The 15,902-nt window shown below is 45.1% G+C and overlaps 1 protein-coding gene across 1 annotated transcript; it reads left to right on the forward strand.

Moving 5' to 3' along the window:
• The first annotated feature begins 781 nt into the window (after positions 1–781).
• vcpip1 (valosin containing protein (p97)/p47 complex interacting protein 1) lies at positions 782–15,373 on the forward strand. The gene is made up of 3 exons (XM_085377379.1): positions 782–3,583; positions 7,220–7,306; positions 8,837–15,373. Exons 1-3 carry the CDS (start codon positions 934–936, stop codon positions 9,625–9,627), a joined length of 3,528 nt encoding a protein of 1,175 aa, XP_085233505.1. The 5' UTR covers positions 782–933; the 3' UTR covers positions 9,628–15,373.
• The last annotated feature ends 529 nt before the right edge of the window (positions 15,374–15,902 follow it).

Consider the following 15,902-nt stretch of genomic DNA (forward strand, 5'->3'; position numbering starts at 1 on the left):
GCCCTGAAATAAAGTGCATTCTGATGCATCGCATTTAAGACGCATTGGTCACAACTAGCTTAAAATGTGTACAAAGCTTTTAATATAGCTCTGTGAATTCAGTGTATTGACCGGCGCACAAGGAAACTTAAATCCACATATTTCTAAATGGAGTTCGGCGACGGTTGGTTTCTCTAAACGTCCCAGATCCAGTTACCGCTGGTTACAGCAACGACATTTAAATGGAATGATAAATATTCAATGCGAGCCCTGCTCGGCACCCTGCTAATTTTCCCAGATGGCTAACGGCTAAGCTAACCGGTAAACTCGTGTTGTCAGTGTCTTTAATCCAAACTCTGTTGGTTTTGTGCCCCAGATCGTGCAAACCACAGGGCACAATAAAAGTCTATAAACAACGTAAGTGAAAACTGTATTTCACTGGATTTTGTGGGGACCAAAACTATACGTTAGAAGAAGAAAAGCAAACCCAGTCAGTCCAAATTGACATGATTCTGCCGAATTGACTTCCTTACACAACACACGTCACTGTGACGCGTTGCATTCTGGTAAATGCAGTTAACCTGGGTTTAAGGTAGTAAATGTACACGACTTAACCCGACATACGCGTTTTACTGTTTGAGTTTCTCGCGTTTCCAGCTAATGTTCGAACAGGGAAAAGATAAAAATGCAGTCATTTTGATGCTGGTGCGTAGTTGTTTAAACATAGATAAAGAGAAAAAAAACTACAAATCCCAGTAACTGACGTCATTACGTATGTACGTCTAGCAACGGCGAACAGCTAAAGGAAAAAACAGCCGCTTCCGTGTTGTTCTTGTGTTATTTTGTAAAATAACTGTCGTTAGCGGAGTCAAAGCTCGCCTGACAGCCTCGCCGGAGTGTGAATATCATGGTTTTGTGAAGCTGACACACAGCGTCAGCCTTTTTTCAGCCAAAATGTCGCTGCTGCAGAGCTCAAAGAAAAAAGACAAGCGTATTTTGTCTGGTACCTGCCCAGACCCGAAATGTCAGGCGAGGCTTTTCTTTCCTGCTTACGGCTCCGTTAGCATCGAGTGTACCGAGTGTGGTCAGCGCCACGAGCAGAAGAACCTGCAGAACGTTGAGGAAGTCACCGACCCCGATGTCGTGCTTCACAATCTGCTCAGAAACGCCCTGCTCGGCGTCACCGGGGCCCCGAAGAAGGGGACCGAGCTGGTGAAAGTGATGGGGCTTTCTAACTACCACTGCAAGCTGTTGTCGCCCGTGCTCACCAGGTATGGCATGGACAAACAAACCGGCAAAGCCAAGCTTCTGAGGGAGATGAACCAAGGGGAGATGTTTGACTGTTCCATCCTGGGAGACAGAGCTTTTCTCATTGAGCCGGACCATGTTTCCACCATAGGCTATGGCAAAGATAGGTCAGGGAGCCTTATATACCTCCACGACACTCTGGAGGAGGTGAAGAAAGCCAACGGCAACAGAGAGTGTCTCATCCCGGTGCATGTGGACGGAGACGGGCACTGCCTGGTCCACGCTGTGTCCAGAGCTCTGGTGGGGAGAGAACTGTTCTGGCATGCCCTCCGTGAAAACCTCAAACAGAACTTCAAGCAGAATCTGGAACGCTACAAGGCACTTTTTCAGGACTTTATAGATGCTGCAGAGTGGGAGGACATCATCAACGAGTGCGACCCTCTTTTCATCCCACCAGAAGGCGTACCCCTTGGACTACGCAACATCCACATATTTGGCTTAGCCAACGTCCTCCACCGACCCATAATTCTCCTGGACTCCCTGAGTGGGATGAGGAGCTCCGGGGACTATTCTGCCACCTTCCTGCCTGGACTGGTGCCGGAGGAGCAGTGCAAGGGGAAAGATGGGAAGCTGAACAAACCCATCTGTATCGCCTGGAGCAGCTCCAGCAGGAACCACTACATCCCTCTGGTGGGAATCAAGAACACGGTGCTGCCAAAGCTGCCACCCCGTCTGCTGCCAAAGGCCTGGGGCGTCCCTCAGGACCTCATCAAGAAGTACATCAAGTTAGAAGCGGATGGGAGCTGCGTGATTGGCGGAGATCGCAGCCTGCAGGATAAATATCTGATGAGGCTAGTTAACGCCATGGAGGAGGTATTTATGGAGAAGCACAGCATCCACCCGTCGCTGGTGGCTGACGTTCACCAGTACGTCTACAGGAGGACTGGCGTGATTGGCATCCATCCAGAGGAGGTCACAGAGGCGGCAAAGAAGTCAGTGATGGAAAATCGGCTGCATCGCTGCCTGATCTGTGGCGCCCTTTCTGAGCTCCACATCCCACCGGAGTGGCTGATTCCCGGCGGTAAGCTCTACAACTTAGCCAAATCCACACACGGCCAGCTGCGGCCAGATAAGAACTACAGTTTCCCCCTCAACAATGTGGTCTGCTCTTACGACCCCCAAAGGGATGTTCTCCTCCCAGACTACAAACTGAGCTCCCTCAACACCTGCAACTGGTGTCACGGCACGTCAGTCCGCCATATCCGTGGAAACGGCTCGGTGGTTTATCTGGATGGGGACAGAACCAACACCCGCTCCCAGGGAGGGAAGTGTGGGTGTGGCTTCAAACACTACTGGGAGGGGAAGGAGTATGACAACCTCCCCGAGGCCTTCCCCATCACGTTGGAGTGGGGGGGTCGGGTGGTGCGAGAGACAGTGTACTGGTTCCAGTATGAGACTGACCCTTCATTGAACAGCAACGTGTACGACGTGGCCATGAAGCTCGTCACAAAGCACTTCCCGGGCGAGTTTGGCAGTGAGATCCTGGTGCAGAAAGTGGTCAACACTATCCTCCATCACACGGCCAAGAAGAACCCGGACGAATACAACCCCGTGTCCATCGACGGGGCTCATGTCCAGCGCCTCACTGATGCCTCAGAGTCTCAGCAGCCGGCGGACCCCCAGCCGCCCACAAAGATCATCCTGACGGGACAGAAAGCGAAGACGTTGCACAAGGAGGAGCTAACGATGAGCCGAGCAGAGCGCAGCATCCAGCAGAGCATCAGCGAGCAGGCCTTCGTCACCCAGAAGCGTCGGACTGACAAACTGAAGCAGGAGCAGAAAGGCCAGGGCCGGACTTCTTCACCCGGAGGCTCTCCAGAAACCTCCTCCTCTTCAGCTCCAGCCACACCCACCAAGTCCTCCTCCCCGTCTTCGTCCAGTAAGGAGAAAAAGATTCGTGTGACTACGAGCGACGGCAGACAGGCCATGCTGACTCTGCAGGCCCACACGACCTTCTCTGAGCTGCAGAGGAGCATCAGCAACCAGTTCAGCGTGCCGCCGGCGCAGCAATGCATCCGCTACGGTTTCCCACCTAAGGAGTTGGTCCCACCAAAAGATGGCGAGGAAAACGAGCCAGTGGCGCTGCAGCATGGTGACAGGGTGACTGTGGAGATCCTAAAAGGCCCAGAGGACAAGAGCCCTGCGGCCTCCATTCCCCGAGCCTCCAGCTCGCACTCCGCCCTGCATTCAGTGAAGAGCGAGGACGCCGTGACGCCCGGAAGAATGAGCAGCCGGGAACTCCAGGACAGCATCGACCTTGAGATGTCCTCCCTTTGTCTCCTAGCAACGTTGATGGGTAAGGTTACATGTAGGGTACCAAGTAAGTTAGTGAGTGAAGCAAAGTAATGTATTATCACAGCAACCTGTGCCACAAGACTGAATGTGACAGTGTAAGTTTAGGATATTTCAGAGCATAAGATCCATCCTGATATAAAGCAGAGCAAAAGATCTTTGGTCGCACAGCTTACCTGTACCGTACGGCCTTCTGAAGCGAAACTGGCTGCACATAAAAACAAGCTGTGTCACTTTGAGATGTCACTAGAGGAAAGTTATTGTGCTGGAGCTGCAGCTTCTTTTCACTTTAAAGATGCTGTGAATCCTGAATTCTTTGCTGACGTGTGGATTCGAATATCACAGCCGAGACACTGATTACGTTCTTTGAAATCAGTGATCGTCTCCGTTTTCAGCAGATAGTGGGCCTGTCTTGAAATCGTCTGCCTTATTAAATGAAATCCATGCTGGATTCAATTTTGCAAAGGGCCAGATTTGATCCTCAGGCTTTGATTTTGTCACATTTGATCTAAGATATAAAAGCTTGTTGGTCTGATTGAAGGCTGCCAGGAGAAAACTATTTTTCTCCTGTGTTGTTCTGCACTTCAGGAGCTAAAACCCGCTCGTCAGGTTTAACAGAGCCAAGTGGCTGCTGCTACTTTCTTATTTTAATAATTCACTTCTTAGTTTGATTTTAGAAACATTCCTTTCTACAATAAAGCTAAAGGAAAACAGTCCTCTTTTTCCTATGCTTGCATAAGGAAACGTGTATTTCAGTTATAATAACTTGAATCAGTCATTCAGTCCGGCTCTTGGCTGTTGCTTGTTACTGTACAGAGTTAATCTGTGACTTAGCAGTGAGTTATTTACAGGTAAATATACAAAGAAGCACAAAGGTTCAATTAGACTTAATAAAAGCAGGATAAAATATGATAAAAATGTGTCCTGGCTTCTGGGGGTGAACATGCAATTATCCATGACTGTAGTTGAGGCAAAGAATGTGTCGACTGACTTTAAGTCTTTTTGGCCATTTTATTAGCAAAGATGTCTTCAACCTTGAGTAAAACTAAACCCGACGTATGTTTTAATATCTTCTGTCGCAGTGATTTTCCTTTGGTTGAAAGCCAGCTTCGATTGGCGTCAAATGTGTTTTTAGTACATGCAGAGAAAACCCTGGTATGGAAAAAATAACATTTCCTCAAACATGACAGTGCTGGTGCTTCAGTTTGCTTTAAAGTTCAACTTTTGATCATTAATCATTCAAAGATAACGATTGAACTCGTTCTGCTGTCTGCCCTTTCATTAATTTGACCTCTTGTTTATATTTTCATTATAATTAGCATCTCTATAGTCAATGTTTGTTCACAGGTTGAGCTCCTGACGATACAAACCTACTGTGCTGGGGCTGACGGTGTGTTTATAGAGAGTGCTGTCAGGTTAATGTCATACAGCACTTTATTTTATTGATTAATAATCAGTCAGAATGATAACGATTTGTACAGTAAACATCTCCTGTTCCAGTTTCTCCAGCATGGGGATGTCTTTGTTTTCTGTGTTCACTCATATTATTGAATGTGGTGATGATGATGATGGATCATCGTCGTGTTTAATTTATTGTCTTCTTGCAATGATGCTGCTGCTTGCTTAAGACTGCAGAGTAAGCTGAAGTGTGTTTGTGTGTGTCTGTGTGTGAATAAAGAGAACAGCTCCAGGTGTGCAGCGCACATGCCTGCTGGTTTCTGATTGGCTGGTGCAGGCAGGTGATCAAAAAACTGCCGTTTGCTCTCAGCAGCTGATTGAGCTCCCAGGTTTCTGATCAGCTGCCATGAGCAAACAAGAGACTTGTTTTGTGTGTGAGTGTGAGAATCTGCTGACTCGAGCAACTCACTCCCTCCCCGTCTCACCTGCCAATCAGGTCAAAGGTCACAACTGCGTTAGGATAAACAGATCGGGCCGTGTGACACACACAGAGCGTCTGTCGATATTCAGGAAGGTTTCGGCTGCGCTCCGAGCGCTCCGCAGGCCTGACGCTGCACTTCCTGTCAGCACCGAGCTCGTGTTCAATAATCCCCCCGCCCGGCCCCGGCCAGGATGAAACAAAGCATCCGCTCACCAGACAGTGCCTCCAACCCAGAGCTCAGAGTTCACACAGCTGAATGGAGCAGACCTGTAGCTGAATATGTGCGACGTGCATTACATATAAACACACAAACAAAAGGAAATGCACCGTCACGCACTTTCAAATGGACTCAGTGCATCAGTGCAGTGTTGAAGTCCCTGTTTTACTGACAGGATATTTGAAGCTAAATAAACACCTGAATATGGTTTTATCGCCTTTATTTATTGACAGTGGTTTTGTACACCAAATAAAATTTAACCTTAAACCAGATTTTATTTCATTTTAAGCTTAAGTTGTTGTTTTTGCTCATTTCACTTTCAATTTTCATTGTCTGGAAATGATGAGTTTCAGTTTAGTTTTCATGAGTTTTGGTGGTAGTTTTAGTTTTGTTCTTATATATTTGGAGGTTTTGTCAGGTGCAAAATTTTAAAGGTTAACACACTTCATACACATTCAAGTCCCAGACTCATTAAACAGATGCACCAGATGTTCCTCAGGCTGGTTGTGTTGAAAAATAAAGTGAAAAAATATTGTTTACAGTAGCTTTATTGCAAAGTCTAGTTTTTATTTTTACTGTAGCCAATTTATTCTTGGTTCACTATAATAACTTTGCCTGAAACTGAATCATTTATGAACCATTTTAGGTTTTCTCAGCAGAAAAACCCACATCGACACATTCCACTTTAAGTTTTAGATTTGGGAATTAATGGAAACAATGATCAGTGACAGACTGGACATTTATTTATTGGCTTAGATGACTGTTATTGCAATAAAAAAGGGTTTATGTCTCAGATGAGATGGATCATTTTCATCACAGCAGGAGAGTACAAGTGGATTGATATTTTCTGTCGAGGTTGTTGAGACTAAATATGAAGCAGCTGAAGGACAATGGCATTTATTAGAGGACCTCTAAAACAAGAGACGGTAAATGTAGATGAAATGTAGAATATAAAAATGTGAATGTTCCTACAGAGTAGCAGCAGCATGAGCAGCAGTGCGAGGTTAAAACGAGGGGGAATCGCTAGCCTGGCTTTACCATCAGCATCAAAGCTGTAGATGTTGTATGTGGTGTGAGCTTCACTGAGTGTGAAAGCAAACATACTGGAACCACAGAGGTTTCTATAAATGACTGACGATAGCTGCTGCTTGCAGCTTCATATTCATCATGTAGAAATAAATGTGATGTCACACCTTTATCAAGAAACATTTCGTAGGTTTGTCCACCACTGCTTTCAGGTTTAAATATATTTTTACATATCAGCGGCTTCACTGTAAGCCAAACAATGGCGAGGTCAGAGTATCAACTGTATTTCCACTCTTGTGTCTTACATTCAGATGTTTCGGTCTCTGTTTATTTTTGTGCTGCTCTGACCGCTCACGTTCCTGCCAAAGCTGTGGCCTCTGACACCGAGGACTTCTGTGGTCCTACATTGTGCTGTCCTGTGTAGCGTCCTGCTCACACAGACACATTTTAACCTTGTGTTGTGTTTAGGACCTCGTCTCATTCGTTGGATCCTTTTAAAATGTTTGTCTTTGTTTCAGGTGAGGATGTTTGGTCGTACGCAAAGAAGCTGCCACACTTATTCCAGCAGGGCGGCGTCTTCTACAACATCGTTAAGAAAGACATGGGTAAGCAGGCTCTGTGTAACAGAGCAGGTACATTTATACATGTGCGTTTGTGTGTCTGCATCACTGTGAACCGGAGCTTATCATACGTGAGCTACTTTTTTTAAAGGCTTCTTTGCTAACTAATTATTAGACAGATTTTAAACATGTGCAGAAATGTAGCAGAAACACACGCGACTGATCAGGTGACGCCTGAGAGCAGAAAAGTTCAGTGAATAAAATCCACGAGGCTGCAGGAAATGAAATGTTTCTTCCCAGACCTGATGATCAATGCGCTCTCCCAGTGGTCCACATTTGTGCCATATTCCGGGTTCCCAGCACGCACCTTACAGGAACTCCTTCCCAGAGAAGAAAACGGGGTCTGTTGTAAACATGTGGAGAGGATTTCGATTAGATGATAGTGCCCAGATTTCTGGTAAATAAAGGAACGTGGAGTGGCTCACTGATGTGTGCTGAGCTCTGGTCCTCTGCAGCACAGAGGAATATATGTCAGAGTTTACAGTCAGATGAAGTTTGATTGAAATATATCGATTCTTGTCACATGCACGTGACTCCTCAGACATGTCTGAAAGCAGATTGGTGTGATTAAAGGATCAGTTTGTTTTTATCTGTCATATTCTTTATTGTAAGTTATTGCAAACCAAAAACTAATAACACAGGATCCTTTATGGCGACTTCTTATTTCCTGTTATCAGATTGTCAGACTGTTGCTGTGTTTCTATCTGATGCTCTGGAGCTAACCGCAGCATAAATGAAAGCAAACCCTTGAACCTTTGTCAATATATTTGGTACATCCCACCCGAGGGAGGGAGAACAGCTGTGTTATTAAAGTTGACCTATTGTGCTTTTGTTTACCTGTCATAGATATATTGTTACAATGGTGGATGGTCAAGTCAGCCGCGAACTCGCTGTGAGCCAAACGCTCCGACTGCAGTTCTCCAAACACTGTTTTTCTACTCTTGGATCTGTGTGACGGCGCTAAGAGGGGATATCGCTAATATGGTCATTTGAATCTTTGCAGGTGTTTCAGAGCGCGTAACTAAAAGCATGAGCTTAGTTTGATAATAGGAGAGCTTAAAGAAAAACAAAATTACAAGTTAAATCTAAAACAATAAAGTTTGACAGCCCTCACATGCTCTGCTCCCACTGCACTGCACAGTTTCACAACGTTACAGCTGCTGAAATGTTTGTGAGCTTATACACAGGCATCAATGCAATAACACGAATATGTTTCCTGCTTCAACTTGATTGGCTCTTTGGGGGAAGGCGGAGGACACTGGCCATCTGTAGTATTTGAGAAGTCTCCCATAAATTGCAGTTCAGATTTTTTTTCTATATCAATTGTGTCTGAATGTGAGAATAAAAGTTTCTTGCCTACTGATTTAAACCTTTTCTTGTGAGGGGCAGCCAATCAGAGTTGGCAGAGCTGAAGGCTTGTTTCAGACCAAGGCCCAGGATGAGATTAATAAGGATTATTTTAGACTGTGAATCATGTCAAGCTGGGAATGACCTCTCTCTCTCTCTCTCGTTCAGGCCTGATGGACGGGAAGCACTGCACGCTGCCTCACCTCACAGGGAAAACCTTTGTTTATAATGCAGCAGAGGAGCGTTTGGAGCTCTGCGTGGACGCTGCCGGTCACTTCCCTGTTGGGCCTGATGTCGAGGAACTGGTGAAGGAGGCCCTGGTGCAGCTACGCTCTGAGGCATCCGGTAGGGGCAGTAGAGAGGGTAGTCCCTCTCATGGCGTGCTGCGGCTGGGCAGCGGTGGCGTTGTTCGTAAAAAGGAGCAGCTGCAGAGTGTCACAGCCTTTCAGGGAAAAGGCCACTCTCTGGGCAGCGCCGGAGGCTCCTCACCACCAGAACACCGCCCTATCACACGACAGCACAGCAGTGGCGTGGACCTGAGTGCCAGCGTGTCCCGAGGACCCCCGGACCTGTCGGACATCCCCGAGGACACCACCAGGGAGCTGGTCCGCATGGCTCCGGGCTTCGTCACCATGAAGGACGGCCGTGGACTCGACCCCAGCCTGATGGAGCAGCAGCGAAGGAAGCTGCAGGAAATGGTGTCCTCCATCCAGGCCTCCATGGAGCGGCACCTGAAAGAGCAGCAGAGCACCGCCTCCGGGGGTAGGGCTGCCCAGGAGCCGACGGCCGGAAGCCAGGCGGGTGAGGACCAGTCGGTGTCCACGGCCGACCACAAACCGCCAGCTGCAGTGTCGACAACGGCAGCCATCAAACCTGAGCAGAAGGTGGAGGAACCGGAGGAGATGGACAGCCAGGACGCCGGGCAGAGTAACGCCACCGAACCCATGGATCACTCCTGATCACGCCTGAGCCCCAGCACCGCCCCACCCCCGCACCCGCCTGACCGGCATCTGTGGGTCATAACACCTCAGGTCGGATCCTCAAGCTTTGGTCTTCATCGTGTTGCGTTGTCTTTACTGCATGACTAAGAGCGGGCCGACTGTCCTCGCCGCTGCGAACTCCAGGTGGGACAGCCGTCGATGAAGCGATATATTGTGACGCGCTGTCTGCGATATGTCATCGATTCACCCGTTTCACAGATCTGTTGTAGAAGCCGTTGCCATGTGTGTTTACACTGTATCCACTGTAGCTCGCCTGTCAGCACCGCTCTATGAAAATTTAACACGGTAATGAATAAATACAACGATGTGATCCCCACGTTGATTCAAAATAAGTTTTTCTCTTAAGTTGATGATGTATCGTGAACAACTGTCTCACAGTATATCGCAGAGTCGTCCATAAGGTGACGGGATTCTGTCGTTAGGCCTGCGGTTCCCACCTGCAGACGTCTAATCCTCTCGCTGTGAACACTTACGGATCTCCGAGGAGGAAAATCCGGTGAGACGCATTCCTGTAGATAGAAGAAGTCTTAATCTGCCACCAGGAAGGAGAGTAGCTGGCCGCCGCCAGCGTCGCGTCCTGCAAACATGCTTCCGTCAAAGTGCACGCTCTGAAAAGTGCACCGGCCTCCGTACGCATCAACGCCTTCAGAATCTGCTTTCCACCCTCCGTTTGTCTGAGCTCTGCAGGGAGAACTCTGATCTGTGTTTGCTTGATTGTCTGAATCCTCCTTGATGACTTTATATTTTTACTTTACCTTTTTGCCCCTCTAACCATCACCAGTTTAATGGTTTATATTCTAGAAAAATCAGAATGAAGCCCCTCACAACCTCCAGGCAGAGAACTAACTGCAGTTTCTATTTGTTGTATCTAAAATTTAACCGCACGCTCTCATCTCCACGTGTGACATATTGCAGTTTTGTGTGATGCCACCTGCGCCTCAACATCAGTAATAAGGCGTCTGTCGATATCTGTGCCTGTAGCAGTATTGAACATGTGCTGTGCGAGACCTCCAAAGTCCACATGAGCTGGTTTGTTAGTACAAGTTGTTTGGTGGTCCGCGTCCCATTTGGACCGTTGTGTTTTGCACTTTTAATTTTTTCTTCTGTTTTGTTTGTTGTTTACTTGACATTTGATTAGCTTTTTAGGTTGATTGTATGGAAAAGACGGCCTTGTTGTATTTGTGCTCTTTTTATGGCTTTTTGAGCATCAGATGAGTGTAACCATATTTAAATGAGAAGTTTTATTGCTCAGTTACCACCTAACAGTAGCTGGTTTGAGCAGAAAGCTGCATCCATAAGCTGCACACAGGCACAGATGTCTGGTGATTAATGCTAATCAACAGACAAATAAAATACTGGAACGGTCTCTTAGCTGATGGGTCGCTCGTCACAATTTTAAACGTCATTGAAAAATTCTCCAGAATGCTCCAACAGCACAAACACAGTCGAGAGGTCCCGTTCAGTGACTCTGATTAGCTGAAGCCTAACAGCTACACCTGCCTGTGTCACCACCCACCTGTCAGGGCCACGCCCCCATTAATGCAAACTTTAAGCCTTATCAGTGTCCAAATGAATAAGTTAAATACGATTAACATTGTTTACAGTTCATCAAATTTTTAATAGTTTTACTTGCGGGTCTGCAAAGGCTAAGCTCGAGTGGCCATTAGCTTCATTAATGGATGTTTCTGGTTGGTCGGGCTTCTTAAAAGATCTTAGTTTGGGTTCCTGTGTACCCCACTTCACTGCCAGTGTGTAAATGTGGGTTTGACAAAAAGTGTTACGTGTTAAAAACAAGAACTAATTTATTTCTCACATATTTGTTCCAGCTGTATTTTTATTCACCTTATGTATCCCAGGTTAAATATTTTAAATTTTTAACACCTAAATTTAAGTTTCATCTGATCTCCAAACACTGCAGATTCATGAGAATCTGTGTAAATGTAGCAATAAAATGCCAAAGATGTGTTAGAGATGCACATGTAGTCAACAAGAGTCACTTATGATTTTTTTACTATAAAATTCCCAAGACGACCTCGACACGACGTGTTTGAACATAAATGTTACGATCCACTCTGCTCTGGACTATTTTGTGTTTGTTATTAAAACTCTTGAAATCAGTACCTGAAAAGACTTTTGTGTGAGGTTTAGAGGGACATAAACATGAAGCAAATATCTGGTGCTTTAGAAGCTAAAGATGAAATGCCTTGAGATGTGAGCATGAATATGAACTTGAGTGCAGTGCAACGAAGAGAAATTGTATTTATTGCCTGCAGGTGGCGCCGTGTTGAATGTGCAGCAGTAATGAACTTCCTGGAGGTCGAAGCTTCTCCTCGGTTTACCTGAAAACACTGTAAAATAACTCTGCACTGGACTGTTATCTTATGCTCAACAACTACCTTTCCCATGAGTCTTAGCCACAGGAGCACAGTTAAAGTATTATGGGAGTCAGCGAAATCAAAAAGCGTTTAGCTTGTAGAATTTATAGAAAATCCAAAATGAGCTGGGGAGGTTTGTGCAGGTTAAAGCGAACGGCTCCTCCTTATGGAGATACTCTGAAAATACTTTGTGAACAAGTTGATCTTCACATCCCAAAAGTTAAACATGTGCTCATCAGCTGATCAGGTTACTTCATAAAAGGCCCAAATATCAAAGTAAGAAACCTAAAGCTCCATTCAGGTGGGATTCATGTCTCAGTGGTGCTTTGGTGTGGCCTCGGGAGGCTTTCTTCTTCTTCTTTGCTCTGAAGATGAACCTTCTGCTCCTTCCTAACATTTAAGGTTTGGTTCTCGCTTCATTTTTTCTCTTTTCAAAAGCAGAACACAGCCAAAGAAAAACCAGGTTCAAGTTTTCACTGGAGTTTAAAATCTCGTGATTGATCTAAGTTTTGGTTGGAGGAAGTCCTCGCTGGGCCTCTGTGCTTCTGTCCTATGCAAACATCTTAACTGAACTTCCAGGTCTAAACACCACCTACACATTTCAGCTGAACCTCCCAGACTCACCACCAGGTGGCCCTGCTGTCAGTGAAGGCGTCTCATAGAGATGCACTGATTGTGGAAATCAAGTTAAACTATTGTTTTTAAAACAACAGCTTTTGGGAATCATATATTACAGTTTTTCACTCTCTGAATGAGAAAGAATTCACTTGTACAAATTGAGGATCGACGGGACACAAAGTGACCGTCGATCATCAGCTCTCGTCTGTAAAAACCAAACCACAAACAGGAACTGAGAGATTTAATTAAATCTTCCCTCAGTGTGGCGACACCAGATTAGAGAACAAGAGTTTATTATTTTTATTTCCCCGAGGCTTTAACCGCTCCTTTATTCCTGTAACGCTGCAGGAAGAAAAAGCATCTTTAGATGTGTCAAATCAGCTTTTGTGGATTGTGTTTCCACGTCTGGAACATCAGGCAGGTTAGAGTCGCAGCATGTGACTCTTCTCATTGTTCATGTGTCTTTCACACTGTTGTCCACATGTCTGCTCGTTCTATATGAATCATAAAGAAGCTGCTGTTTTTGTCAGAATTACCTGAAAGTAAATGTGTGTTTGAAGACAAATCCGCAGAGACGTTCAGCCCATCACTAGATGTCCAAAAGTATCATCCTCGCTGACCTGTTCCTTGTTTTCTGGCCACGTCTATTCTATTAAAGCATAATCTCATTGAGCCTATTTTCATCCTCCACGCTCCACCTGCAGTGACGCCATTAATGAGGCCCAGCGCTCGTCACAGTTTGAAAACCACTGAATGAAAGCATTATCACATAAAGCTCTTTATGCAGCTGCTGAATAAGCTCACAGAAGCAGGGTCCCAGGTTTCTGATGAAGATGATTTTGGACATTTTTAAATGTTTTCATTGTTCACACAGAGTGTTTGGTTTCACTGAAGATGGACGTCTTAGTTGTGAATTACAAGCAGCTATTGTCACCTATACATGCAGATCTTAGTTTTAGTTCATGAGGAGCTCGTTCAGAGCTGCTCACCACACACTGCAGAAAGGGTTTTACAACTCTAAGTTGGCCTCCAGGCTTGTGGTTTCTACGTTCAGTCAGTGTCTGCTCTTCCTGCTGCAGAGGAAACTTTTCCCTCTTTCAGCATGAAACAGTGAAACAGATCCAGATGTTAGAGCTCACTCTTCAGCATCTGGCAGGCAGACTGAAGCCAGAGGAGCACGTTAATGCAAATGCTGCCACTGTCACATATGGACAGGCTCTATAAGGGAGGCTTCACGTGTATGTGTTTCTTCAGTGCTTGATGTTCAGAGGTGGGTTTTGCTTTGTTGTTGTTGTTTTTTGCTGGCGTCGTTATAGTAACAAACCTAGTCATGCAGCTAGCTAACAGAGCTAACTAACAAGGTTAGCTGTGGCAAAGTTTGTGCAGCTCGGCACCAAAACAAGAAGTTCAAGATCATTTCTGGGCCACACACTCGAGGTGTTTTCATAACCTTTGTACAGCTTTGAGCTTCATCAGAGGTTCAGTCTTTTCTTGGGTAGTAGTACTGAATTATTTGTAAAAACATGTGATTGGCTGAAGATTTGTTTAAAAATTAGGACTTTTATTCAGAGGCGCTGCTGCCTGAAATCCTCTCTGATGTCACAGTTTTCAGCAGGTTCGTCTTCACTGTTTGACGGGACGTCCACGTTCAGTGTGAACTCTAAACTGTTGCATCAGCAGCAGTTTAGAGTTTCCTGTGTTTTCTAACAGGAGATGTACACTGGTGTGTACAGTGTTTTGGTGTGTGTGTTTGTGTACTTTTATTTTACATGTTGATTTTTCAGGGACTTCTTGAGAAAAACAGCAGTTTCTTTTCATGATTCATCAAACCAGAGGTCTCAAACATCCATCTGATTTTTACAGGAACAAACTGGGTCATTTCTGCTCACAGTCCTCTGATTCGATGCTTTTGTAGAAATGTAGGTATGTGCAGATGTTTTTCATTGTGCTCTGGAGCAGCTGGTTAGTTTAGCATTAACAAAGGAAATGACTCTGAACTCTAAATCTCACTGACGCTGTATCGCGTTTGTTAAATCCGTGTGAAATGTAAAACAGGACACCTGCGAGTGGCACCGATCGCTGCTCCATCACAAACATGGAAGGCAGTTTCCGCCAACACAGATGTTTCTCCACCTCTGCATGTTACTTCTGTAATGAATCATCAGGCCTTAAACTGTGCATAAAATGTTTTACACTTAGGTTCTGCTTCAACTCTTTTATCTCGACTGTGTTTAATTTGAACTGGAGTCTTTGTATTTTCACTTTTTTGGCCTTTTTGTTTTCTGGTTTAGCAAAAAAAAGTCTGTTTCAGAATCACGGTCCTTCTGTTTTTGCCGTTCAGATGAATCTTTAGCACTTTGAGGAAAACAGGGAATGTTAGCATAGCATGCCCATAGCCGAATCATCATCATCATCATCAGTCAGAGAGGAAGCAGGTCGGCAGCACGAATCAGGAGGAGAGTTTGCTCAGATCAGACGACACTGCTGTAACAGACTTGAAGTTTTTCTTTGTGACTGCTGTACTAATGACATGAATTGTAATCCACCTGTATAATAGTATATATTGTAGTATATTTGGATCTGTACAGAAACACAGATGTTCAGTTCCTGCAGTAATGATTTCTTTTGTTAACTTCTCTCTGGTTTGCTAATAAAATATTGATGATACACGGCTTCGACATCGCTGTTTGCATGTGTGATAAATTTCCAACCCCGACAATAAAATCACTTCCTTCACGTTTCCGTATTTTGTCGTCACTCACACACTTTTCTGTTTGTCTGTTTAAAAAAAGGTGTTTGTTTATGGTGCAGAAATCATTTTTCTCTGTTGTCCAGTCAACATAAGTTTGTAGAGAAAAGCAAGAGTAGAGCTGGCAAGAGCCTCAAAGATGTTAAAGATCGTGTTATCTCTTTTATGTCTTTTTGAATTAAACGTTGGTGATTTTGATGAGAACACCTTTAACATTTCTTTCAGTCACTCAAAGACTGCTCACTGTCTGGGGTGTCAGACACATGGCCAGATTCAGCCAATGAAACGGTCCAATCACACCTCTGGATAAATTTGGAAAGTGTTGAAAAATCACACTGACATCATTGATATCTCCAGTCCAATGCTGAGGAGAGACTAACAGGAGGGAACAAGTATTTCTAGATCTGAATAAATTAAAGTTGTTTAGTTCCAAAAGCTCCACATTTGAAGGCTTTTATAGAACATCTGAAACCTATAATGTGCTTGTAATA

The sequence above is a fragment of the Diplotaxodon limnothrissa genome, linkage group LG18, assembly GCF_057381915.1.
Source record: "Diplotaxodon limnothrissa isolate DT_005_m linkage group LG18, D_limnothrissa_male_GT1.1, whole genome shotgun sequence".
Taxonomy (NCBI): Eukaryota; Metazoa; Chordata; class Actinopteri; order Cichliformes; family Cichlidae; genus Diplotaxodon; species Diplotaxodon limnothrissa.

Excerpts from the sequence above, each read along its gene's own strand:
- vcpip1 (XM_085377379.1), top strand. The coding sequence starts at position 934 with ATGTCGCTGCTGCAGAGCTCAAAGAAAAAAGACAAGCGTATTTTGTCT. Across the intron at positions 3,584-7,219 it reads TCTCCTAGCAACGTTGATGG|GTGAGGATGTTTGGTCGTAC; the intron begins GTAAGGTTACAT and ends TCTTTGTTTCAG. Across the intron at positions 7,307-8,836 it reads CATCGTTAAGAAAGACATGG|GCCTGATGGACGGGAAGCAC; the intron begins GTAAGCAGGCTC and ends TCTCTCGTTCAG.